Source organism: Solanum verrucosum, unplaced genomic scaffold (assembly GCF_900185275.1).
Source record: "Solanum verrucosum unplaced genomic scaffold, falcon-dt-bn FXZP01000172.1, whole genome shotgun sequence".
Classification (NCBI taxonomy): Eukaryota; Viridiplantae; Streptophyta; class Magnoliopsida; order Solanales; family Solanaceae; genus Solanum; species Solanum verrucosum.
The window spans coordinates 710906-729969 of NW_026020299.1; the positions used below are offsets into that span (position 1 = coordinate 710906).

General features: G+C 40.6%; 2 protein-coding genes across 2 annotated transcripts; both read left to right on the plus strand.

Annotated features, from left to right (window-relative positions):
* The first annotated feature begins 4281 nt into the window (after positions 1–4281).
* On the plus strand, positions 4282–6147 carry LOC125834820 (uncharacterized). The gene is made up of 4 exons (XM_049513974.1): positions 4282–4926; positions 4981–5624; positions 5780–5996; positions 6079–6147. Exons 1-4 carry the CDS (start codon positions 4282–4284, stop codon positions 6145–6147), a joined length of 1575 nt encoding a protein of 524 aa, XP_049369931.1.
* Positions 6148–6325: 178 nt separating this feature from the next.
* LOC125834821 (uncharacterized) lies at positions 6326–8344 on the plus strand. The gene is made up of 6 exons (XM_049513975.1): positions 6326–6422; positions 6570–6754; positions 6948–7155; positions 7219–7400; positions 7484–7720; positions 7838–8344. Exons 1-6 carry the CDS (start codon positions 6326–6328, stop codon positions 8342–8344), a joined length of 1416 nt encoding a protein of 471 aa, XP_049369932.1.
* Positions 8345–19064: the final 10720 nt, after the last annotated feature.

The window sequence follows — 19064 nt, forward strand, 5'->3', positions numbered from 1 at the left end:
AAAGATAAATTGCATAACCAAAGTAGCCTCAAAAGAGTGCTTAGTAGGGTTGGAATTATGGGATGCCAACCACACATTGCAGAAGTGTTCTTTAGGGGTTACTAAGGTAATGACTTTATCATGAAATGAGTAGGAATGTGATATTGGCTTATGTTGTACAAGTGTTTCATAGGAGTATTTATGTGAAGATTACTTAATGATGAGATAATCTTGGTATTTGTCTTATACTACTTTATGATTGGAGGCTATGTATTTTTGAGATTGGGATGTGTGTTATATTGATATTGGAGACTACGCTTGTGATTGTAATGATATCTCTTATGTTATGATGAAATGTATGTGAGTTGCCTTATTGGTTACATTCTCTAACTATTTCAAAGATGATGTTCAAAATAGCATAAAGCATGATTTCAAGTGAAATGTCCCTTTTCAAGCATGTTTTAAATGGTTTTGTGCATGGCTTCCATACTTAGTACGTTTTCGTGCTAACCCCTTTCTTTCTACATTTTCTATAAGTGTAGGCTTTGGAGATTTTGGATTCGACCCTCGGGGCTAGGTTCATAAGAGATCAAGAAGAAGAAGAATGGTGAGTCCTCATTGTATTAGAGGGCTCAACCTTATGTCCTTTATTGTCTTTACCTTTATGTTTTTAGACTTTGTAAGGGTCGTGTCCCTAAGTTTTGTATTCAAGAGTTTTATCCGAAGTAATGAGATGGTTTGAGACATAGTGTCATAGATACTCTTTCATTTTTATAAGAGACTTCAATTGTAAAGAAAAGTTTTAAATTTCCGCAATTTTTATATGTCTTATGTTATGACGAATATACTAAGGGATTGTATGAGACCCCTTCGGGGTCAAGTACGCGGTGTTACGACTAGGGGGTGCTCTCAGGTCGTGACATCAACTCATAGATCATCACATCATAAAAGGGACATACCATAGACACCTTCAAATCATACTTGTGCAATGCATGAGTAAAATCCCATAATCTCACCCATATGAAGTAAAGCTTCTTAAGTAACCATAGTCCATATTTCATATTCTTGTTCATATTATTGTACTAGTGGAAATAAGCCTTAACCGACATAGACCATGTGAGCTAACATGGAATCTGGTTTCTACCCCACACCGTAAAGGGGTTGTTCTACTTGCCTAAGGTAGGACCATACTCTTAAGTTAGGTGGATCCACTAGTTAAAGACCTATGTGGGCACATAGTATATGGTATAAGGAGATTGCTTCTAGAAGCCTGGACTCAACTAAGGTAGAAGGTTTCCATCTCATTTGGAAAGCCGGACTCAACTATCGTATAAGCTTCCATCTCATATTCATATCCACTCAGTGCTAAGCATGAATTCCCATAGATTACATATTAAGTCTTGAAATAAGTGCATATTCATGGAAGAATGTCTTGACACTTGATGTTCCTCGAAATCGTGGCACATCTGATGCTTAATAACTATGAACTAATACTGGAATTAAATGATATTTTGGGATTATTTTATGGGTTTGTTAATTGTGTAGGCAGATTTTGGGTTGTACAGAAAATGAAGCAGAACTGATGTCGACCAAGTGAAGTTCGTGTTCGATGTAACGAACAGTTACCTTCATAACGGTCCGTGGTTGAGCTCATGAAAGTGGGGCAAAACTGGGCCTTGAGAAGATAAAGAGCAAGAACAACGGAGGGGTATACATGCCGTTGTTCTTACCACGGACCATGGTACCTACCGTGAAGTTGAACCAGTATAAAAGTAGGAAAGAGATGAAAGAAGGTTGAAGCCGAAGTGAAGACCACGGGTGACTTCACGGGCCGTGGTCCTCACTACGGACCGTGGTAGATCTCGTGATACATTTTCCAGTGACCAAGTTTGAAGACCCACTCTGTGGAAGCTCAAAGGCAAGACCACAGAGGACTTCACGGGCCGTGGTCATCACTACGGACCGTGGTAGCTCTCGTGGTACATTTTCCAATGACCAAGTTTGAAGACCCACTCTGGGGATGCTCCAAGGCAAGACCACGGAGGTCTTCACGGGCCGTGAAGACCTCGACGGGTCGTGGTAAAGGCCGTGACAAGACCCAATAATTCAGTCTTAATTTGATTAGGACTCATTTTAAACATTCTATTTTGAAATTACTTTAGGTCGTTTTTGAAGGCATTATCGGGTATCTGACATTTTAGAGAACAAATGACGGTGGATTACTTTTAGTTTTGGGATTTTGGGATTCAGATTATTATGATCAGTTGGAAGTTGTTCATTTCGATCTTGAGATTATCAAATGGTTGTTGATTTACCAGTTATTTTTGTAAGTACCTCATAACATGTTTCCATTATACAGTATTGATTCTTTGCGTAAAAACATGAGTGGCTAAAATTCACTACTGGGTGTGTGGGATCTATGATGACATTCTAGTTGCGATTCCGTAAAATAAGTAAAAGGCAATCTTTGTTTACAACCTGTAGTTTACAGCTTCCATTATCATTTCCGTCTATTGAGTGCACGCTTTAGACAGGCCTGTATCTGGTGTTTGTTCGAGAGAAAAACATTAGCTGGGAAAAAGCTAAACTAAGTTTACGGATTGGAGTTAAAGTAATATTTCGAGAGAAGAGATCTTTAACACCATATGAAATTGAGCGAAGTCCAATATCTATAACACTTTACGTTCAAGAGAATTAGAGTGAATATTATTTGATTAGGCTGAGAAGCGTTAGATTTATTTAATTCGCAAAGGTTCTGTAAATATTGACTTACCTAACACTAAATTTACGGGAGAGCATTATAATTGATGTCATAGTGAACACAACACCTGGTTTCCTTAAATTAATTGAATCAACTTACAATGAGATCTTTTGTGAACTGTGTAACTAAGTTTTGTTAGAATACTTTTCAATCAGACCCAAATTTACTTTTCTTGTTAATTGTTTAGGAAATAGTAACAAAAATTGAGTAAACACGACAGTGAAACTTTATCTGTAAAGAAATTCTATGTGGGATTGACCTCAACTGTGGTTGAGTTCTGTAAATTGACAACGACCGTTTACACTCCTTAGTTGGGGTGTAAGTTTGGACGTATCAAATTTTGGCGCCGCTGCCGGGGAATTTCAATTCATAAATGTTTTACTAGCTTTTATTCAATTTGTAGTTATATTTCCTAATTTTACGTTTTGTTCTGTGTTTGTGTCTCTTTCAGGTGAGTGCTACTGTGTATGCCAAGTACCAGGAGTAAAGGAGGTCATTGATCCCTTACGACTCAGAACTCGAAAAGACTCTTCGAAAAATGTTGAATGCACAAGAACTGGAGGCACAAAGACAAAGGTTGGGACTAAAAGCTGAAGCTGCAGCAAGAGGTGTTCAGCAGAACGGTGGCAACAACCAACCTAGGGTGGTAGATGAGAATAGAGGAGTGGATGGATTGATCCCTCCCCAGCGCCAACCAATAGCTCCAAGGGGTAGAGCTCAGCATCCAGCACACATGATGTATGATGAAGATGATGCAGATTTGGATGGAGCTGGAGCCACTGGAGCGATAGTGTTACCTGAACTACCTCCAGGTGTTAAGTTCACAATCACCAGCACTATGATTCAATTGTTGAATCTTAAGGGTAGTTTAGGGGTGCAACTGGTGATGATGCAAATCAGCACTTGGTGAACTTTGTGGCTATCTGTAAGTCACAAGAGATTTCTGGGGTAAATCAAATAGCAATGAGATTGAGGTTGTTTCCATTGTTTCTTATTGGAGAGGCGACTAACTGGTTGAATGAGATGCCAGATGACTCCATCAGAACTTGGAATGAGTTGAAGGAAGCTTTCCTGGAACGATTCTTCCCAGAATCAAAAGAGCTGCAGATGAAGGACGAGATTAGTACACACAAGCAACTACCATGAGAAGCCATGCATGATACTTGGTGGAGGTTCAGCCAAAAGTTAAAGAAATGCCCCAACCATGATCTTACCGAAAGGCATCTTAAACATGCCTTTTATAGGTCTCTGAATTATGTTACTAAACCTGTTGTTGATGCAGTTTGTGGAGGCTCATTTATGAGAAACCCATTTGCAGAAAGCATGCAGCTATTAGATGAGGTCTCAAAGAACAACAGAGCATGGTACACTAGAGATGCATAGGTAGGAGAGCTCGGGTATACATTTGAGCTTTCAGCTAACAAAGGAAGAGAGAAGAAGAAAGGGACCAAGACATGGCACATATGAGGACTCAAATAGACTTGCTTACAAAGCACATTGTTGCCAAGTCTGAAAAGGTGAATGTTGTGGGACAGTAGCACATGTATGAGGATCAGGATCTTGACATTGATGAGGAAGATAACTATTCGGGGAATCAAGGAGGTTTTCAGAAATATAACTCTGGAAATCAAGGTTACAATTCTGGAAATGCAGGTAGGAGCTATGCTAGGGATGGTCAGTATGAAAGGCCAACAAATAGAGATCAAAGAAACTGGCAAAACAGAGAGGGGTATAGGAATGACCGCAGTGGTGTATATGTACTTCCAGGTAATAGAGACCGGGTGAGTGGTAGTTCTAACGGTTCCAAGCTGGAGGACATGATGGCTAAGGTACTTCAGAAGGTTGAGTCAACCGATGCAGGGGTGAAAGAAATGAGAGGTGACTTCCCGAGCATGAGTCAGTTGGTGGACTCTCACACCACCTCCATTAAACAAATAGAGCAGCAGTTGGGGCAACTCTCAGCCTCAATGAATCAGAGAAAGAACGGATCACTACCAACTGATACCATTCAAAATCCTAAGAAGAAAGGACACTGCATCGCCATCGCCACCAGGAGTGGTAAAGTTCTTTCTGACCCTTCTTCTGCAGGTACCAAGTATGAACAGGTCTTGGAGCAAGCTAGCAGAGAGGAGGATGAGAATATACCGGTAGATGATCAAGGAGAGGCTCAACAATCTCAACCTAAAGTATAACATTTGAGAGGAAAAGAGAAAGAGGTTCAGGAACACCTGCCCTTACAGCAAATTCCCAGGCCACCTCATCCTTTCCCTCAAAGGCTCAAAAAGAAAGCTGAAGATGGAAAGTTTACGAAATTCTTCACCATGCTTAAACAACTTTCAGTAAACATTCGATTGGTTGAATCCCTAGAGCAGATGCCAGGATATGCCAAGTTCATGAAAGACTTGGTCACCAAGAAAAGAACTGTAAGTCATGATTTCTCTAACGATGTTCATCATTGCAGTGCCATTACTACCAGATCTCTGGTGCAGAAAAAGGAGGATCCAGGTGTATTCACAATACCATGCACCATTGGGTCAATCAAGTTTGCAAAAGCTTTATGTGATCTGGGAGCTAGCATAAATCTGATGCCTTTAGCCATTTATAAAAAGTTAGGTTTGGGAGTACTAAAATATACATCAATGAGGTTGATGGTGGTTGATAGGTCAGTAAAGAGGCCACTGGGAATCATATGTGATGTACTGGTAAAGGTGGACACTTTCATCTTTCCAGCTGATTTTGTGATTCTGGATTGCGAAGTAAATTTTGAGGTTCCCATAATCTTGGGAAGACCCTTTTTGGCCACAGGAAGGGCTTTAGTGGATGTTGAGAGAGGAGAGTTGAAGTTCAGACTCAACACAGATAAGGTAAGGTTCAACATTTGCAGGTCAATAAAACAACCACGAGATATGAATGTGATATCTGTAATAAAGATGGTCATTGATAAAGACATGAGGGTACCTATAGAAGAGAGAATGGTTGTTGAAACATTAACAACAGTACTGATGAACTTTGGTGTGGATTTCCGGTCTGACTATGTAGAGACCGTGAATTCATTGCAGGGTATGGGAACACATTCGTATGCGCCAAACAAATTGGACTTGGACTAGAAAAACATGCCAAGCCTCCAGCAAAACCATCCATTGAGGAGCCACCAGTGTTAGAGCTGAAACAGTTACCCAATCACCTCAGGTATGTATTCTTGGGTACTAATAACACTTTACATGTGATATTGGCTGCAGATTTGAATGAAGAGCAGGTATAAGAGGTGATCAAGGTGCTAAAAAGATACAAAAGAGCCATTGGATGGACCATTGCTGATATAATTGGAATACCTCCAGGTATTTGCACGCATAAAATTCAGCTTGAGGAAGACTGCAGCCCGAGTATTGAACACCAACGGAGGTTGAACCCACCTATGCAAGAGGTCGTTAAGAAAGAAATAATCAAATAGTTAGATGTTGGGGTGGTCTACCCTATTTCTGATAGTCACTAGGTCAATCCAGTACAAAGTGTGCCTAAAAAGGGAGGCATGGCTGTGGTAGCGAATGCCGAGAATTAATTAGTCCCACAGAGACCGGTCACTAGATGGCGAGTGTGTATGGATTACATAAGTTGAACAAGTGGACTTTGAGGGATCATTTCCCCATGCCTTTCATGGACCAGATGCTTGATAGGTTGGCAGGTAAAGGATGGTACTGTTTCTTAGATGGATACTCTGGCTACAACCAGATATCAATTGCACCTAAAGATTAGGAAAAGACCACCTCCACATGTCCTTATGGCACCTTTGCATTTAAACGCATGACATTTGGACTATGTAATGCACCAGCCACATTTCAAAGGTGTATGATGTCCATCTTTTCAAACATGGTTGAGGACACTCTAGAGGTATTTATGGATGACTTCTCTGTAGTAGGCGATACTTTTGATTACTGTTTGTTGAATCTTAGCAGGGCTTTACAGAGATGTGAGGAAGCCAACTTAGTGTTAAATTGGGAGAAGTGCCACTTCATGGTAAAATAGGGCATAGTCCATGGACACAAGGTGTCACAGAAAGGAGTTGAGGTCGACAAGGCTAAGATTGAGGTGATTGAAAAATTACCTCCGCCAATCTGTGTGAAGGGTGTTCGAAGCTTCCTAGGACACGCAAGATTCTATAGGCGTTTTATCAAAGACTTCTCAAAAATTGCACACCCCCATTTGCAAGCTTTTAGAGAAAGAGGTGAAATTTGTCTTTGATGAGACATGCCTTAAAGCTTTTGAGTGCCTAAAAGAGAAACTGATTTCAGCACCAGTGATTATTGGCCTAGACTGGGCGGAGCCATTTGAGGTGATGTGTGATACTAGTGGGACTGCGTTAGGAGTTGTGTTAGGACAAAAATGCAACAGGATGTTCCATCCGATTTACTATGCTAGTAAGTCGCTAAATGGGGCACAGCGAAACTACACAGTCACTGAATAGGAACTATTAATTGTAGTGTATGCTTTTGAAGAGTTCAGAGCTTATCTTCTGGGCACTAAAGTGATAGTTCACACATACCATGCTTCTTTGAGATATCTCATGGCAAAGAAAGATGTCAAGCCTAGGCTGATCAGATGGGTATTGCTTCTTCAAGAGTTTGACTTCGAAGTGAAAGACAGGAGAGGTTGTGAGAACCAGGTAGCTGATCACCTGTCTAGGTTGGAAGCTACAAAGAAGGAAGAACTTGGCTCGATATAGATGACATATTCCCGGATGAGCAGGTATTAGCTGCTACTTTTGACCTTATTCTTTGGTTTGTTGACTACGCTAATTTTTTGGTCAGTGACTTAATGCCCAATGGACTAACATATCAGCAAAGGAAAAGGTTCTTGCATGATGTAGACAAGTACTTTTGGGATGAACCATATCTGTACAGGGTGTGTGCTGACAATATAATTAGGTATTGTGTTCCGGAAGCCAAAATGTTGCATATCTTGGAGGCCTGTCACTCATCTCCAGTTGGTGGTCATCATGGTAGTGCTCGAACAGCTCACAAGATACTTTAGTGTGGGTATTACTGGCCTACCATTCATCGAGATACAGTGGATATAGTAAGGAGTTGTGATGTGTGCCAGTGGCAAGGAGCCATCTCTCGTCGCCGTGAGTTACCCATGACACCTATTCTAGAGGTGGAATTGTTTGATGTGTGGGGTATTGACTTCATGGGTCCCTTTGTGAGTTCATATGGGAAGAAATATATACTGGTGGCTATGGACTATGTGTCAAAATGGGTTGAAGTTGTTGCATTATCTGAGAATGATGGAAAGAGTGTCGTTGGGTTCTTGAAAAATAACATCTTCTCAAGGTTTGGAACACCCAGAGCCATTATCAGTGATGGTGGGTCTCACTTCTGCAACAAAGTCTTTAGTGCACTTCTAACCAAGTATGGAGTAAAACAGCATAAGGTGGCAACACCTTATCACCCACAAACGAGTGGTCAAGTGGAAGTTTCCAACAGGGAAACTAAAACAATATTGGAAAAGACAGTGAATGCCAACAGGACAGATTGGGCACGGAAGCTAGATGATGCCCTATGGGCATATCGGACAGCTTTCAAGACACCTATTGGTATGTCTCCATAACAATTGGTGTTTGGAAAGGCGTGTCATCTACTAGTTGAGCTTGAGCATAGAGCATTCTGGCGTTGAAGAAGCTGAATCTAAATGGGAGCGAAACCACAAACTTGAGGCTAGATCAAATCAATGAGATGGATGAGTTTCGTCTGAGGGCCTATGAGAGGGCTGCACTGTATAAGGAGAGGATGAAACTATATCATGACAAGAATATTGAGAAAAGGAGCTTTACTCCTAGTGACTTGGTGTTACTTTTCAACTCCAGACTGCGTCTGTTTCCAGGAAAACTGAAGTCTAAATGGTCTGGACCCTTTAAAGTCACAAAGGTTTTTCAATCTGGTGCTATTGAATTGGAAAATGAGAAAGGAGAGAGGTTCAAAACTAATGGTCAGCGAATCAAGGCATACTTGGGTGCTCCTGAGGATGTGAAAATTGTGGAGGAATGTAAACTTGATGAAGTCTGAGTAATCAAGTAACCTGCGTCACGCCGCGACGTTAAATTGTGCGTTGCTTGGGAGGCAACCCAAGATGTAATTATATTAGGTATATTCTTGTTTTCCTTATTTTTTTTATTTTTATAGAGTCACTGTGTGGTGAGGTGTGCAGGAGAGAAAAAGGGGAAAATGCAGAAATTGGTGCAGACTGAACGTCACGGTCAGGTTCACAAACCGTAGAGATTTTCACGGGAACTATCATGATTCGTCAAATTGAGGACTAAATTTGGAAGCTACTGGAAATTGCATAAATAGGGTTCACGGAGGGATTCACGGTCCGTCATATATTGTACAAGCCGTCTAACCTCTCGTGAGCCTCAGGTAGGAGTCTCAGTTCCAAGTCAACATCACGGATAGTTTCACGGACCGTGATTTCTTTTACGGGCAACTTCACGGTCCGTCGTCTGCATCAGGTAAGTTTCATTTCCAGGGTAATGTCACAAATAGATCCATGGACCGTGATATCTTCCACGAGAAGTTTCACGGCCCGTAATCTACTACCCAGTAACACCGATGACCCGACTCAACCTGCGCGTAACCCAACTCAGAAATTAAAACGTATTTATTGATTCCAAATGGCAAAACATCAGTTTCTCTCTTTTTCTCCTCCACGACAGTTATCTAAGGAAGAATTGATCATCATTCATCAATAAATCCTACATCTACCCAAGAATCCAAACCCTAAGTGTTCAGTTGTGCAAGTGTGTCCAGCTATTTCCCGTTTTTGGTTTCTTCAAGCCAAGTAAGTTGAGTTTCAATAGTTTACACCGTCACATCTTGTCTATAATGACTTCGATTTTTTTGGCTTCAGTATGAATTTGTGATGATTAATTGCTAAACTATTACTTACTTGGAGTGGGTAAGTCGAAATTGGAAATTTGTAGTTATTTTTGTGTGTTGGTCGATCACAGGAGGGTCAAATTTGTAGGTCAGGTAGTGAAATTTGGGTTACTTAATTTAGTTGAATAAGTAGTAGGGTAGGATTTAAATTATGAGAAGAGACTGTATTTGTACAACAATAGGGATTATGTGCAAAAAAAATTGGATATTGGGAGGACGATGACTGACCTCTTTCTTAGTGTAAGACTACGGCAGGTTGTATGGACCGTGAAAGACATTACGGGTCGTGCAACTTGTCATAAACCACACTTGAAAATCAACCAAGCCCTCAGTGGTCCTCAGTTAAAGTTCACGGGCAGTATCACGAACTGTGGTTCACTCCACGGGCCGTGAAACCTTCCGTTAACATCCATTGGTTAAATGGCCAGAAATTCCTTGTGCACTCTGATCCTGTTTAAACTCCACGAGGGACATCACGGTCTGTGGTTTATACCACGGCTCGTTCAAGTGCTCGTAGTGTTCCCTTGTTTGTATTTTTAGGTATTTAGTTTTTGTTAATATTGTGATTCCATGGCCCTTCCCGATGATAGATTGGGCGACGACATTCTTAAGGCAAGGCGTCACGATAATATTACACAAGGGAAGTCTGAGTACCCGCTAGTTTGTCGTTTTATTAATGATTGTACAGAATTGGTGTTGTGCTTCTCAGGTACAATGGGTCCCAGAAAGAAGAATGCTAACAAACCTGCTCCTGTCACCGATTCACAATCAGAGGGTCATGGCGACTCCGAAGCGAGTGGGTTTGAGGTGCAAATAAATGTTACACCTGAAGATCACTCGCCTCGAGCTACTAGATCATTGGCTAGGAGAGCTATTCTCCAGGACTCTCCTCTTCAATCTGAAGAGAGAGGTAGTAGTTCCGAGAATAGGGAAAACTTGGGAAGTCCAACTGATACTGCCACTGGTAACCAATCTGTAGATGACTCGGGGGACAGTGCTGAATCTGACAGCGGTTCTCAGGCCGACATAAGTAATTCTTCACCTGTGGCTGCCACAGAAGCTAAAACTGGAGTACGAGAGGAAACAGTTAATAGAGAGGATGAGGAGGAAATCACCAATGATGATACCATGGTGATGTATGTGAACGCACAGGAACCTAACCCTGCATTGAGACCACAACTGATTGTTTGTTATCGCTCCATGTGGACTGTCAATAGATCTAAAGAGTTCTTCGACAATGGTATTGTGAATAAAGCTGGGGGTTTCAAGAATCGAGCAATTATGCCTGAGACTAGGGTGGTGGTAGCTGATGTCAAAGCATTCTCGGACATCTATCAGATATTTCAGCTCCATCAGTTCAATTTGATGGACTATGCACCTGGTGAATACTCTAGCCACCTGACCAGAGAATTTTATTCCTCTTATGCAGCTACATTGATGAATTTTGATGTGGATACAGAGACCACGAAGCGGGGACAAAAAGACATGGCTAGTACCTAGGGTCCACTCAACTCAATCATAGTTAGGGGAAAATCAATAGATATTTCTGAGGCGTCGATTAACAGAATGTTGTACGGCCCAGAATACTCTGCACCCGTTTCAGTAGGCCTTTTCGAGGGCAAACATCATGAGGTCACCAGTGATGCTACAATGGAAGATCAGACTTCTCGAGAAAGGGTTTTACGCTGGATTGCGAAGAAAATTGCCATAGATGGGGAAAATGCAGGTTCGGTCACCACAACTCCAACACTTATCACTAAAGTTTCGCTATCTTTCCTGGCCAAGGTTTGGTGGGCTGTTGTCCGAGCGCAATTGAGACCGAAAGCTAATGATAACACTCTGTCCCCTTCCCTGGCCTCGTTAGTAGCATGTCTTATGGTAGGTTACCAGGTCAATGCAGGACGGATAATAGCAGTCGAGATGAGAGACAGGGCGTTAAATGAGAGAGCTGCACTTCATTTTCCCTGTCTAATAGAAAAATTGTGTCGAGGAGCGAATATTCGTCCGAACAGCCTAGTTGACAGATGGATGAAGCATTCAGACTAACCCAGGTTTCAAAAATCAAGGATGTCGCGAACCATCTTTTTGGCGCGAAATCTGCCGTTGTAGGTACTTTAGCTTTTGTTCCACATGTCCCACTTGATATCCCCCAGGCAAGTAGAGATCCAGAAAAGAGAGAGTCATCACAACCATCCACAGAGGCACCATCACCTCTAGCTTCAGCCTCTCAGACTCCAGGTACCTTTATCACTATCCCTATGTTTTTTCTTGAGAAATTGGTTGCAGATCAGCGCCAGACCAGGACATTGGTAGACCAAATTGTGCTCCGGATGCCCTAGCTGATAGAGACAAAGGTATTAGCTGCGAAAAAAGAGATCAAAGATAAGATGAGGACGGAGCTATCAGTCTTAAAGAACATAATGGATGGTTTGGAGAACCTTGTTCAGGATCGCTTCCAGGCTACTGGTTCAGCAGATACTGAAGAATTCAGAGCCCAGTTGGCTGAAATGCGCACTCAAATTGCTAAGCTGGCTGAAAAGCCAACACATGTGCCCACTCCGGTCATGCCAGAGTCGTTGATGCAAATGTTAAGTAAGGCACCCTCCACTCAAACACTCGATGATCTTTGGGGAGCACCCCTTGCAAGTAAATCCAATAAAAGAAAACATATAGCTGGAGAACTTGATGAGGAGACCCCTACTGATCCCGCTAGAGAGGCAAAATGGCAAGAAAAGAGAGCTCGTAAAGCATCAAAGAGGGAAGCTAGGGAGAAGGAAGCCCTTGACCAGCAACAGCGAGATGCAGCCTTAGTTGGAGCTTCTCGTAGTGGTGCACCTGCTTCGACTAGTGAGGACCACACTGATCATACCCTGAGACCTAAGAGTGCACCTATTGATAAGGGTGTCAATGCTGATACGATGACCGGCGTCTAGAGCGCCGCAGGTATGACCCTTCCTCATAGACTGTGTATTTGATTGTTTTATCTCAACTTTGAGGACAAAGTCCTTTTTATTTGGGGAGAGGGTGGTTAGCAGCCGGCCATAGTTGTTAGAAAAATGGAGGTTGTCTCTTTGTATTACTGTGTTGGGTGTTTTATGTATTGAGTTGTGCAACAGCTACTCTGTGAATATTGAGGACCTAAATCTGAGTTTGACTGTTAGGATCTTTAGATGACATCTTAGATACTGATATGTTGAAAGTGGCTAATCTGACCAATTAATTGGTGAAACAAGAAACTAAAAAAAAATGTAATCCTGTGTAGTATGTGAGTAAGTTTTGATTGAAGTCTAACACTAGGAGCAGAAACTAGAACTTGCCAAAGTAGTCTTGCTTGAATTTGAAAACAATCGGTTAGGAAAGGATCAGTAGGCCATTTTTGTTAAACTAGTAAAAAGCCAAAAATAAAATAACCAAATGAAAAGCTTATCACTTGAACCCAATTTGAGCCTTAAATCAGTCTTTGTTCTTACCCAATATGTATCAAATCTTTGGTTCTTCGAAGGTACACGATATCACAACTCAGGCCAAAAGCCTAAGTTGAGGGTGATTGCAATCCGAACAGAAAGAAAAAGGAAAAGGAAGGTTCAACCAGTAAGCTGAGTTAATTTAAAAAAAATAAAAAATAAAATAAAATAAATATATATATATATAATAATAGCTACTAGGTCGAGCTGAAATAAAGAAAAAGAGGAAATCACTCAGAAAAGAGTATGTGAAAATGAAACTTTGGGAAACCAAGGAATTAGTCACTCACAAAACCAAATATCCATTCCCTAGCCCCGAGCCTATGTTACAAGCAAATAAAGTCCTACAATGATCCTATTCCGGGTGTTTGAAAGAGAAACTGTAGAAAGCAAGGGCAAGCCTATAGTAGTTTGTTGTTAGTGTTACAAATTTATTGAGAGCGTGAGCGTAGTACTCAGTCCCTACCATTATGAGCGAGGGACTTCTTTGGTGTGAGCACACAGTGATTGTATTTGAAAGTAGATTGTGTGAGCTCATAATTCGCAAGTATAAGCATGATTGACTGTGAGTAATGAGATGTCATGTATTGATCCTTACATGTTAGATTCAGAGGTTTGGGATACAAATTATACTTGAAATAGTTGTTGTGTAGCGTCATAAATCTGGAAATGAATTGGGGGCTGATTGTATTTGTTTATTTTCTCATCACTTGAGAACAAGTAATGGTTCTAAGTTGAGGGTGTTGATATGCCGCGAAATCGTGGCACATTTGATGCTTAATAACTATGAACTAATACTGGAATTAAGAGATATTTTGGGATTATTTTATGGGTTTGTTAATTGTGTAGGCAAATTCTGGGTTGTACAGAAAATGAAGCAGAACTGATGTCGACCAAGTGAAGTTCACGGCCGATGTAATGAACCATTACCTTCATAACGGTCCGTGGTTGAGCTCGTGAAAGTGGGGTAGAATTGGGCCTTGAGAAGATGAAGAGCAAGAACAACCAAGTGAAGATCACGGAGGGGTATACGGGCCGTTGTTCTTCCCACGGACCGTGGTCCCTACCGTGAAGTTGAACCAGTATAAAATCAGGAAAGATTTGAAAGAAGGTTGAAGCCGAAGTGAAGACCACGGGTGACTTCACGGGCCGTGGTCCTCACTACGGACCGTGGTAGATCTCGTGGTACATTTTCCAGTGACCAAGTTTGAAGACCCACTCTAGGGAAGCTCAAAGGCAAGACCACGGAGGAGTTCATGGACCGTGGTCATCACTACGGACCATGGTAGCTCTCATGGTACATTTTCCAGTGACCAAGTTTGAAGACCCACTCTGGGGAAGCTCCAAGGCAAGACCACGGAGGTCTTCACGGGCCGTGAAGACCTTGACAGGTCGTGGTAGTGGCCGTGACAAGGCCCTACAATTTAGTCCTAACTTGATTAGGACTCATTTTAAACATTCTATTTTGAAATTACTTTAGGTTGTTTTTGAAGGCATTATCGGGTATCTGACATTTTAGAGAAGAAAGGACGGCGAATTACTTTTAGTTTTGGGATTTTGGGATTCAGATTATTGTGATCAGTTGGAAGTTGTTCATTTCGATCTTGAGATTATCAAGTGGTTGTTGATTTACCAGTTATTTTTATAACTACCTCATAGCATGTTTTCATTATCCAGTATTGATTATTTACGTAAAAACATGAGTGGCTAAAAGTCACTACTGGGTGTGCGGGATCTATGATGACATTCTAGTTGTGATTCCATAAAATGGGTAAAAGGCAATCTTTGTTTACAACCTGTAGTTTACAACTTTCATTATCATTTCCGTCTATTGAGTGCACGCTTTAGACAGGCCTGTATCTGGTGTTTGTTCGAGAGAAAAGCATTAGCTGGGAAAAAGCTAAACTAAGTTTATGGATTGGAGTTAAAGTAGGATTTCAAGAGAAGAGATCTTCAACACCATATCAAATTGAGCGAAGTCCAATATCGATAACTCTTTACGTTCGAGAGAATTAGAGTGAATATTATCTTATTAGGCTGAGAAGCGTTAGATTTATTTAATTCGCAAAGGTTCTGTAAACATTGACTTACCTGACACTAATTTACGGGAGAGCATTATAATTGATGTCATAGTGAACACAACACCTGGTTTCCTTAAATTAATTGAATCAACTTACAACGAGATCTTTTGTGAATTGTGTAACTAAGTTTTGATAGAATACTTTTCAATCAGACCCAAATTTACTTTTCTTGTTAATTGTTTAGGAAATAGTAACGACAATTGAGTAAATGCGATAGTGAAACTTTATCTGTAAAGAAATTCTCTGTGGGATCGACCTCAACTCTGGTTGAGTTCTGTAAATTGACAACAACCATTTACACTCCTTATTTGGGGTGTAAGTTTGGACGTATCAACACTCAATCCAACATAATTCATACTATGTCTCATAGATTCAATAAGTGAGAATAGCCTTTCAAACCTAGAATCATCATATTGTGAGAACACCTTTCACATCATATAATATTCATACATAAGTGTGTACATGAGGATAACTTCCAACAACACAACAACTAGATCATAATCATATTCACTTTACTCTCAAAGTGTTCAAAAAGCATATACATAAACCTCATAATCATTCATAATTCTCATACTTTGCCCTTCAAGGACCATAGATCACAATCCATCAACACATCCAGAATTACTACATTAGACATGGATGATAACATGATTCAAATAGTTTAATTACTACATGCATAATTCTATCATATTGTACTTGCATCAATCATCACCCACACTTTGAGATCCAAATTGGGAAAATAGGGGAATTCATGTATTCTTAGAGTATTCAATATAAAACCATATAAAATCATCAATATATCCATAAAAAACATAATTCAATCATTAAAAACTAATTTGAAAGGAATCCATGAGATTGAAGTCAAACCCTAACTTTTGGAATTTCTAGCTTTGAAATTGGGGGGTTTGAAGGGGCTCCATGGTTGAATTCTACCCATGGATGAAGAGCTACAATACCTTAGCTTTGAATTCCAATTAAATCAAGGAGAAAAGCTTGTCCTTCAACCATAGATTCACCTTCCTTCTTCTTCTTCCTTGGAGTTCTAGAGAGAGAGAGTTTTGGGGGAAAAGTTGGGTTTGATTTGGGAATTTGGAATTATGAAGAAGATGACTTGTTTTGGGGGTCTTAAAACTATATATAGTTAGTCTAAATTAATACAAAACGACATCACTTAATATTAACCTAAATTGGAAAACCCTAAAGCACCCCTTAACTAATTCCCAAAAACGGTTCTAGGTCACCACCCACGACCCCCTCACCGACGGACCGTGGTTGGACCCACGGCCCGTGCTGGTGAAGCGTGGGTCGGGTCTAAAACCTAATTCTGCAGGTTCCATCTATGGTCCCTCACCCACGAGGCATGAGGGGGCCTACGGGGTGTGAGTGGACCCTCATGGGTCACTGCCCAGGCATGTATTTGGTGCATTTCTCAAGGACCCATGGTTGGTCCTTGGGGTTAGAACATTGACATTCTAACACGTAAACACTTATTTGAAGGTACTGGGAGGTATATTCAAGGCTCTAACCTTCACATCAAGCACTAGTTTAGCCTACTAGTTTCCGAAATGCTACATTATGTCCCCCTTGGGAAAATTCATTCTCGAATGACGGTCTAGACAACTTAAGGAATTAAAGACTCAAACTAGTAGCCCAACATGTATGAAACATCAAAATAATGCACAATCCTAAGGAGTAAATATCAACTCCATCTCAAAACATAGTCAATGCAATACAAGGAAGTAGGAACTACATCTAACAACCCAATATGCATGAAACTCAATATTTCTCATATTCATAGGAGAAACTACCTTCTCCAAATAAAATCATCTTCAACACAATATCATGGGGCCAATATGCAATTACTCTTAAAAGCATACTAAATCATGTTCATCAACCCATCTCATGAAGTCAAATAGGCAACTCATACTAAATGCACAATAATATGAGGAACATAAATCATGAAAACTCATTTTCTTACTAAACATGAGTTTCTCAAGAACATGCATAACATAAAAGAAATCATGAAAAAACTCATATAACACACATGACTCCCAAAATACTAAAACTCAAGAGGAGCTAATTACCTCAAGCTTGAATAGGAGTAAAAGGAAAGAGATTAGGATATCGAGACTTCATATCGGCCTCGGCCTCCCAAGTAGCACCCTCAACTAAATTATTTCTCCATAAAACCTTTACGGAAGCTATTTCCTTGTTTCTCAATCTCTTGACTTGCTGGTCTAGGACCTCTATTGAAACCTCTTCATAGGAAAGGCTTTCATCAACTCCTAACCTTCTGAGGGAATAATGGATACCGGATCTCCAATACACTTCTTAAGTATAGAAATATGAAGTACCGTATGAACTCGAGCCAACTCATTTGCCAAATCCAACTCATAGGCAAACTTCACAATACGTTGCAAAATTTGATATGGGCCTACATATCGGGGACTAAGTTTCCCTTTCTTGCCAAATCTCATCACACCCTTCATGGGTAAAATTTTCAAATATACCCAATCATTCACTTCAAATTCTAGATCTCTCCTTCTCACATCGGCATAAGACTTTTGTCTACTTTGAGTCATTTTCAACCTCTCTCTAATGAGTCGAACTTTCTCAATGGCTTCACAAACCAATTCGGGACCAATAAGAGCAATTTCACCTACCTCCAACCAACCAACCAGAGACCTACATCTCCTACCATACAAGGCTTCAAAGGGAGCCATACCGATACTAGAATGATAACTATTATTGTAGGAAAACTCTATTAATGGCAAATAGTCATCCCATTTGCCTTTGAAATATATAACATATTCCCTTAACATATCCTCCAATGTTTGGATGGTACGCTCTGCTTGCCAATCGGTTTGGGGATGAAAAGTCGTGTTAAGCTTAACCTTAGTACCAAGTCCTTTTTGGAATGACTTCCAAAAGTGTGAAGTAAATAAAGTACCCCGATCTGAAATAAGAGATAAAAGGACCCGTGTAACTTCACTATCCCATTTATATACAACTTGGCATAGTCTTCCATCAAATGAGAAATGTTGATGGGAATAAAGTGGGCTGATTTTGTCATCCTATCTATAATGACCCAAATAGAATCATGTTGCCTTCGAGTGCGAGGAAAACCCACAATAAAGTCCATATTCACATCTTGCTACTTCCAAGTGGGAATACTTATATTTTGCGACAAGCCTCCCGGCCTTTGATGCTCAACCTTAACTTGTTGACAATTAGGACATTTGGATACAAATCCCATAATATATCTATTCATGCCATTCCACTAATAGACTTCCCGTAAATGACGATACATCTTGGTGGCTCCCTGATGAGTAGAATATCGAGAACTATAAAATTCCTCTAAAATTTTCTCCCTCAACCTATCAACATCCAGAACACATAATCGACCTTAGTACCTAAGTACCCCATCTCCCCCTTGGGAGAAAGCCTCAACGGACTTCTTGAGTACCGACTCTTTCAACTAGACTAATAAAGGATCAAGACCTTATTTAGACTTCACATCCATCACAAAGGACGATTCGGAACCATAATTGACCATGACACCACCCTTGGTGGAATCCACTAGTTGGACACCTAGCCAGGCCAATCTATGCACCTCACAAACCAATTCTTTATTTTCATCCTCTACATGAGCCACACTACCTATGGACAATCTACAAAGTGCATCTGCTACAACATTAGCTTTGTCGGGGTGGTAAAGGACACTCATTTCATAATCCTTCAATTTTCTAACCACTTTATTTGTCAGAGATTCAAGTCCTTTTGACTAAACACATATTGAAGACTTTTGTGATCGGCAAAAACATCCACATGGACCCCATATAAGTAATGT

Coding starts and splice junctions, on each gene's coding strand:
- LOC125834821 (XM_049513975.1), top strand. CDS start 6,326: ATGGCGAGTGTGTATGGATTACATAAGTTGAACAAGTGGACTTTGAGG. Junction 7,401..7,483: donor GGAGAGGTTGTGAGAACCAG/GTAGCTGATCAC, acceptor CCGGATGAGCAG/GTATTAGCTGCTACTTTTGA. Junction 7,721..7,837: donor AGGCCTGTCACTCATCTCCA/GTTGGTGGTCAT, acceptor GATGTGTGCCAG/TGGCAAGGAGCCATCTCTCG.
- LOC125834820 (XM_049513974.1), top strand. CDS start 4,282: ATGTATGAGGATCAGGATCTTGACATTGATGAGGAAGATAACTATTCG. Junction 5,625..5,779: donor GTAAGGTTCAACATTTGCAG/GTCAATAAAACA, acceptor CTGACTATGTAG/AGACCGTGAATTCATTGCAG. Junction 5,997..6,078: donor CAGATTTGAATGAAGAGCAG/GTATAAGAGGTG, acceptor GAATACCTCCAG/GTATTTGCACGCATAAAATT.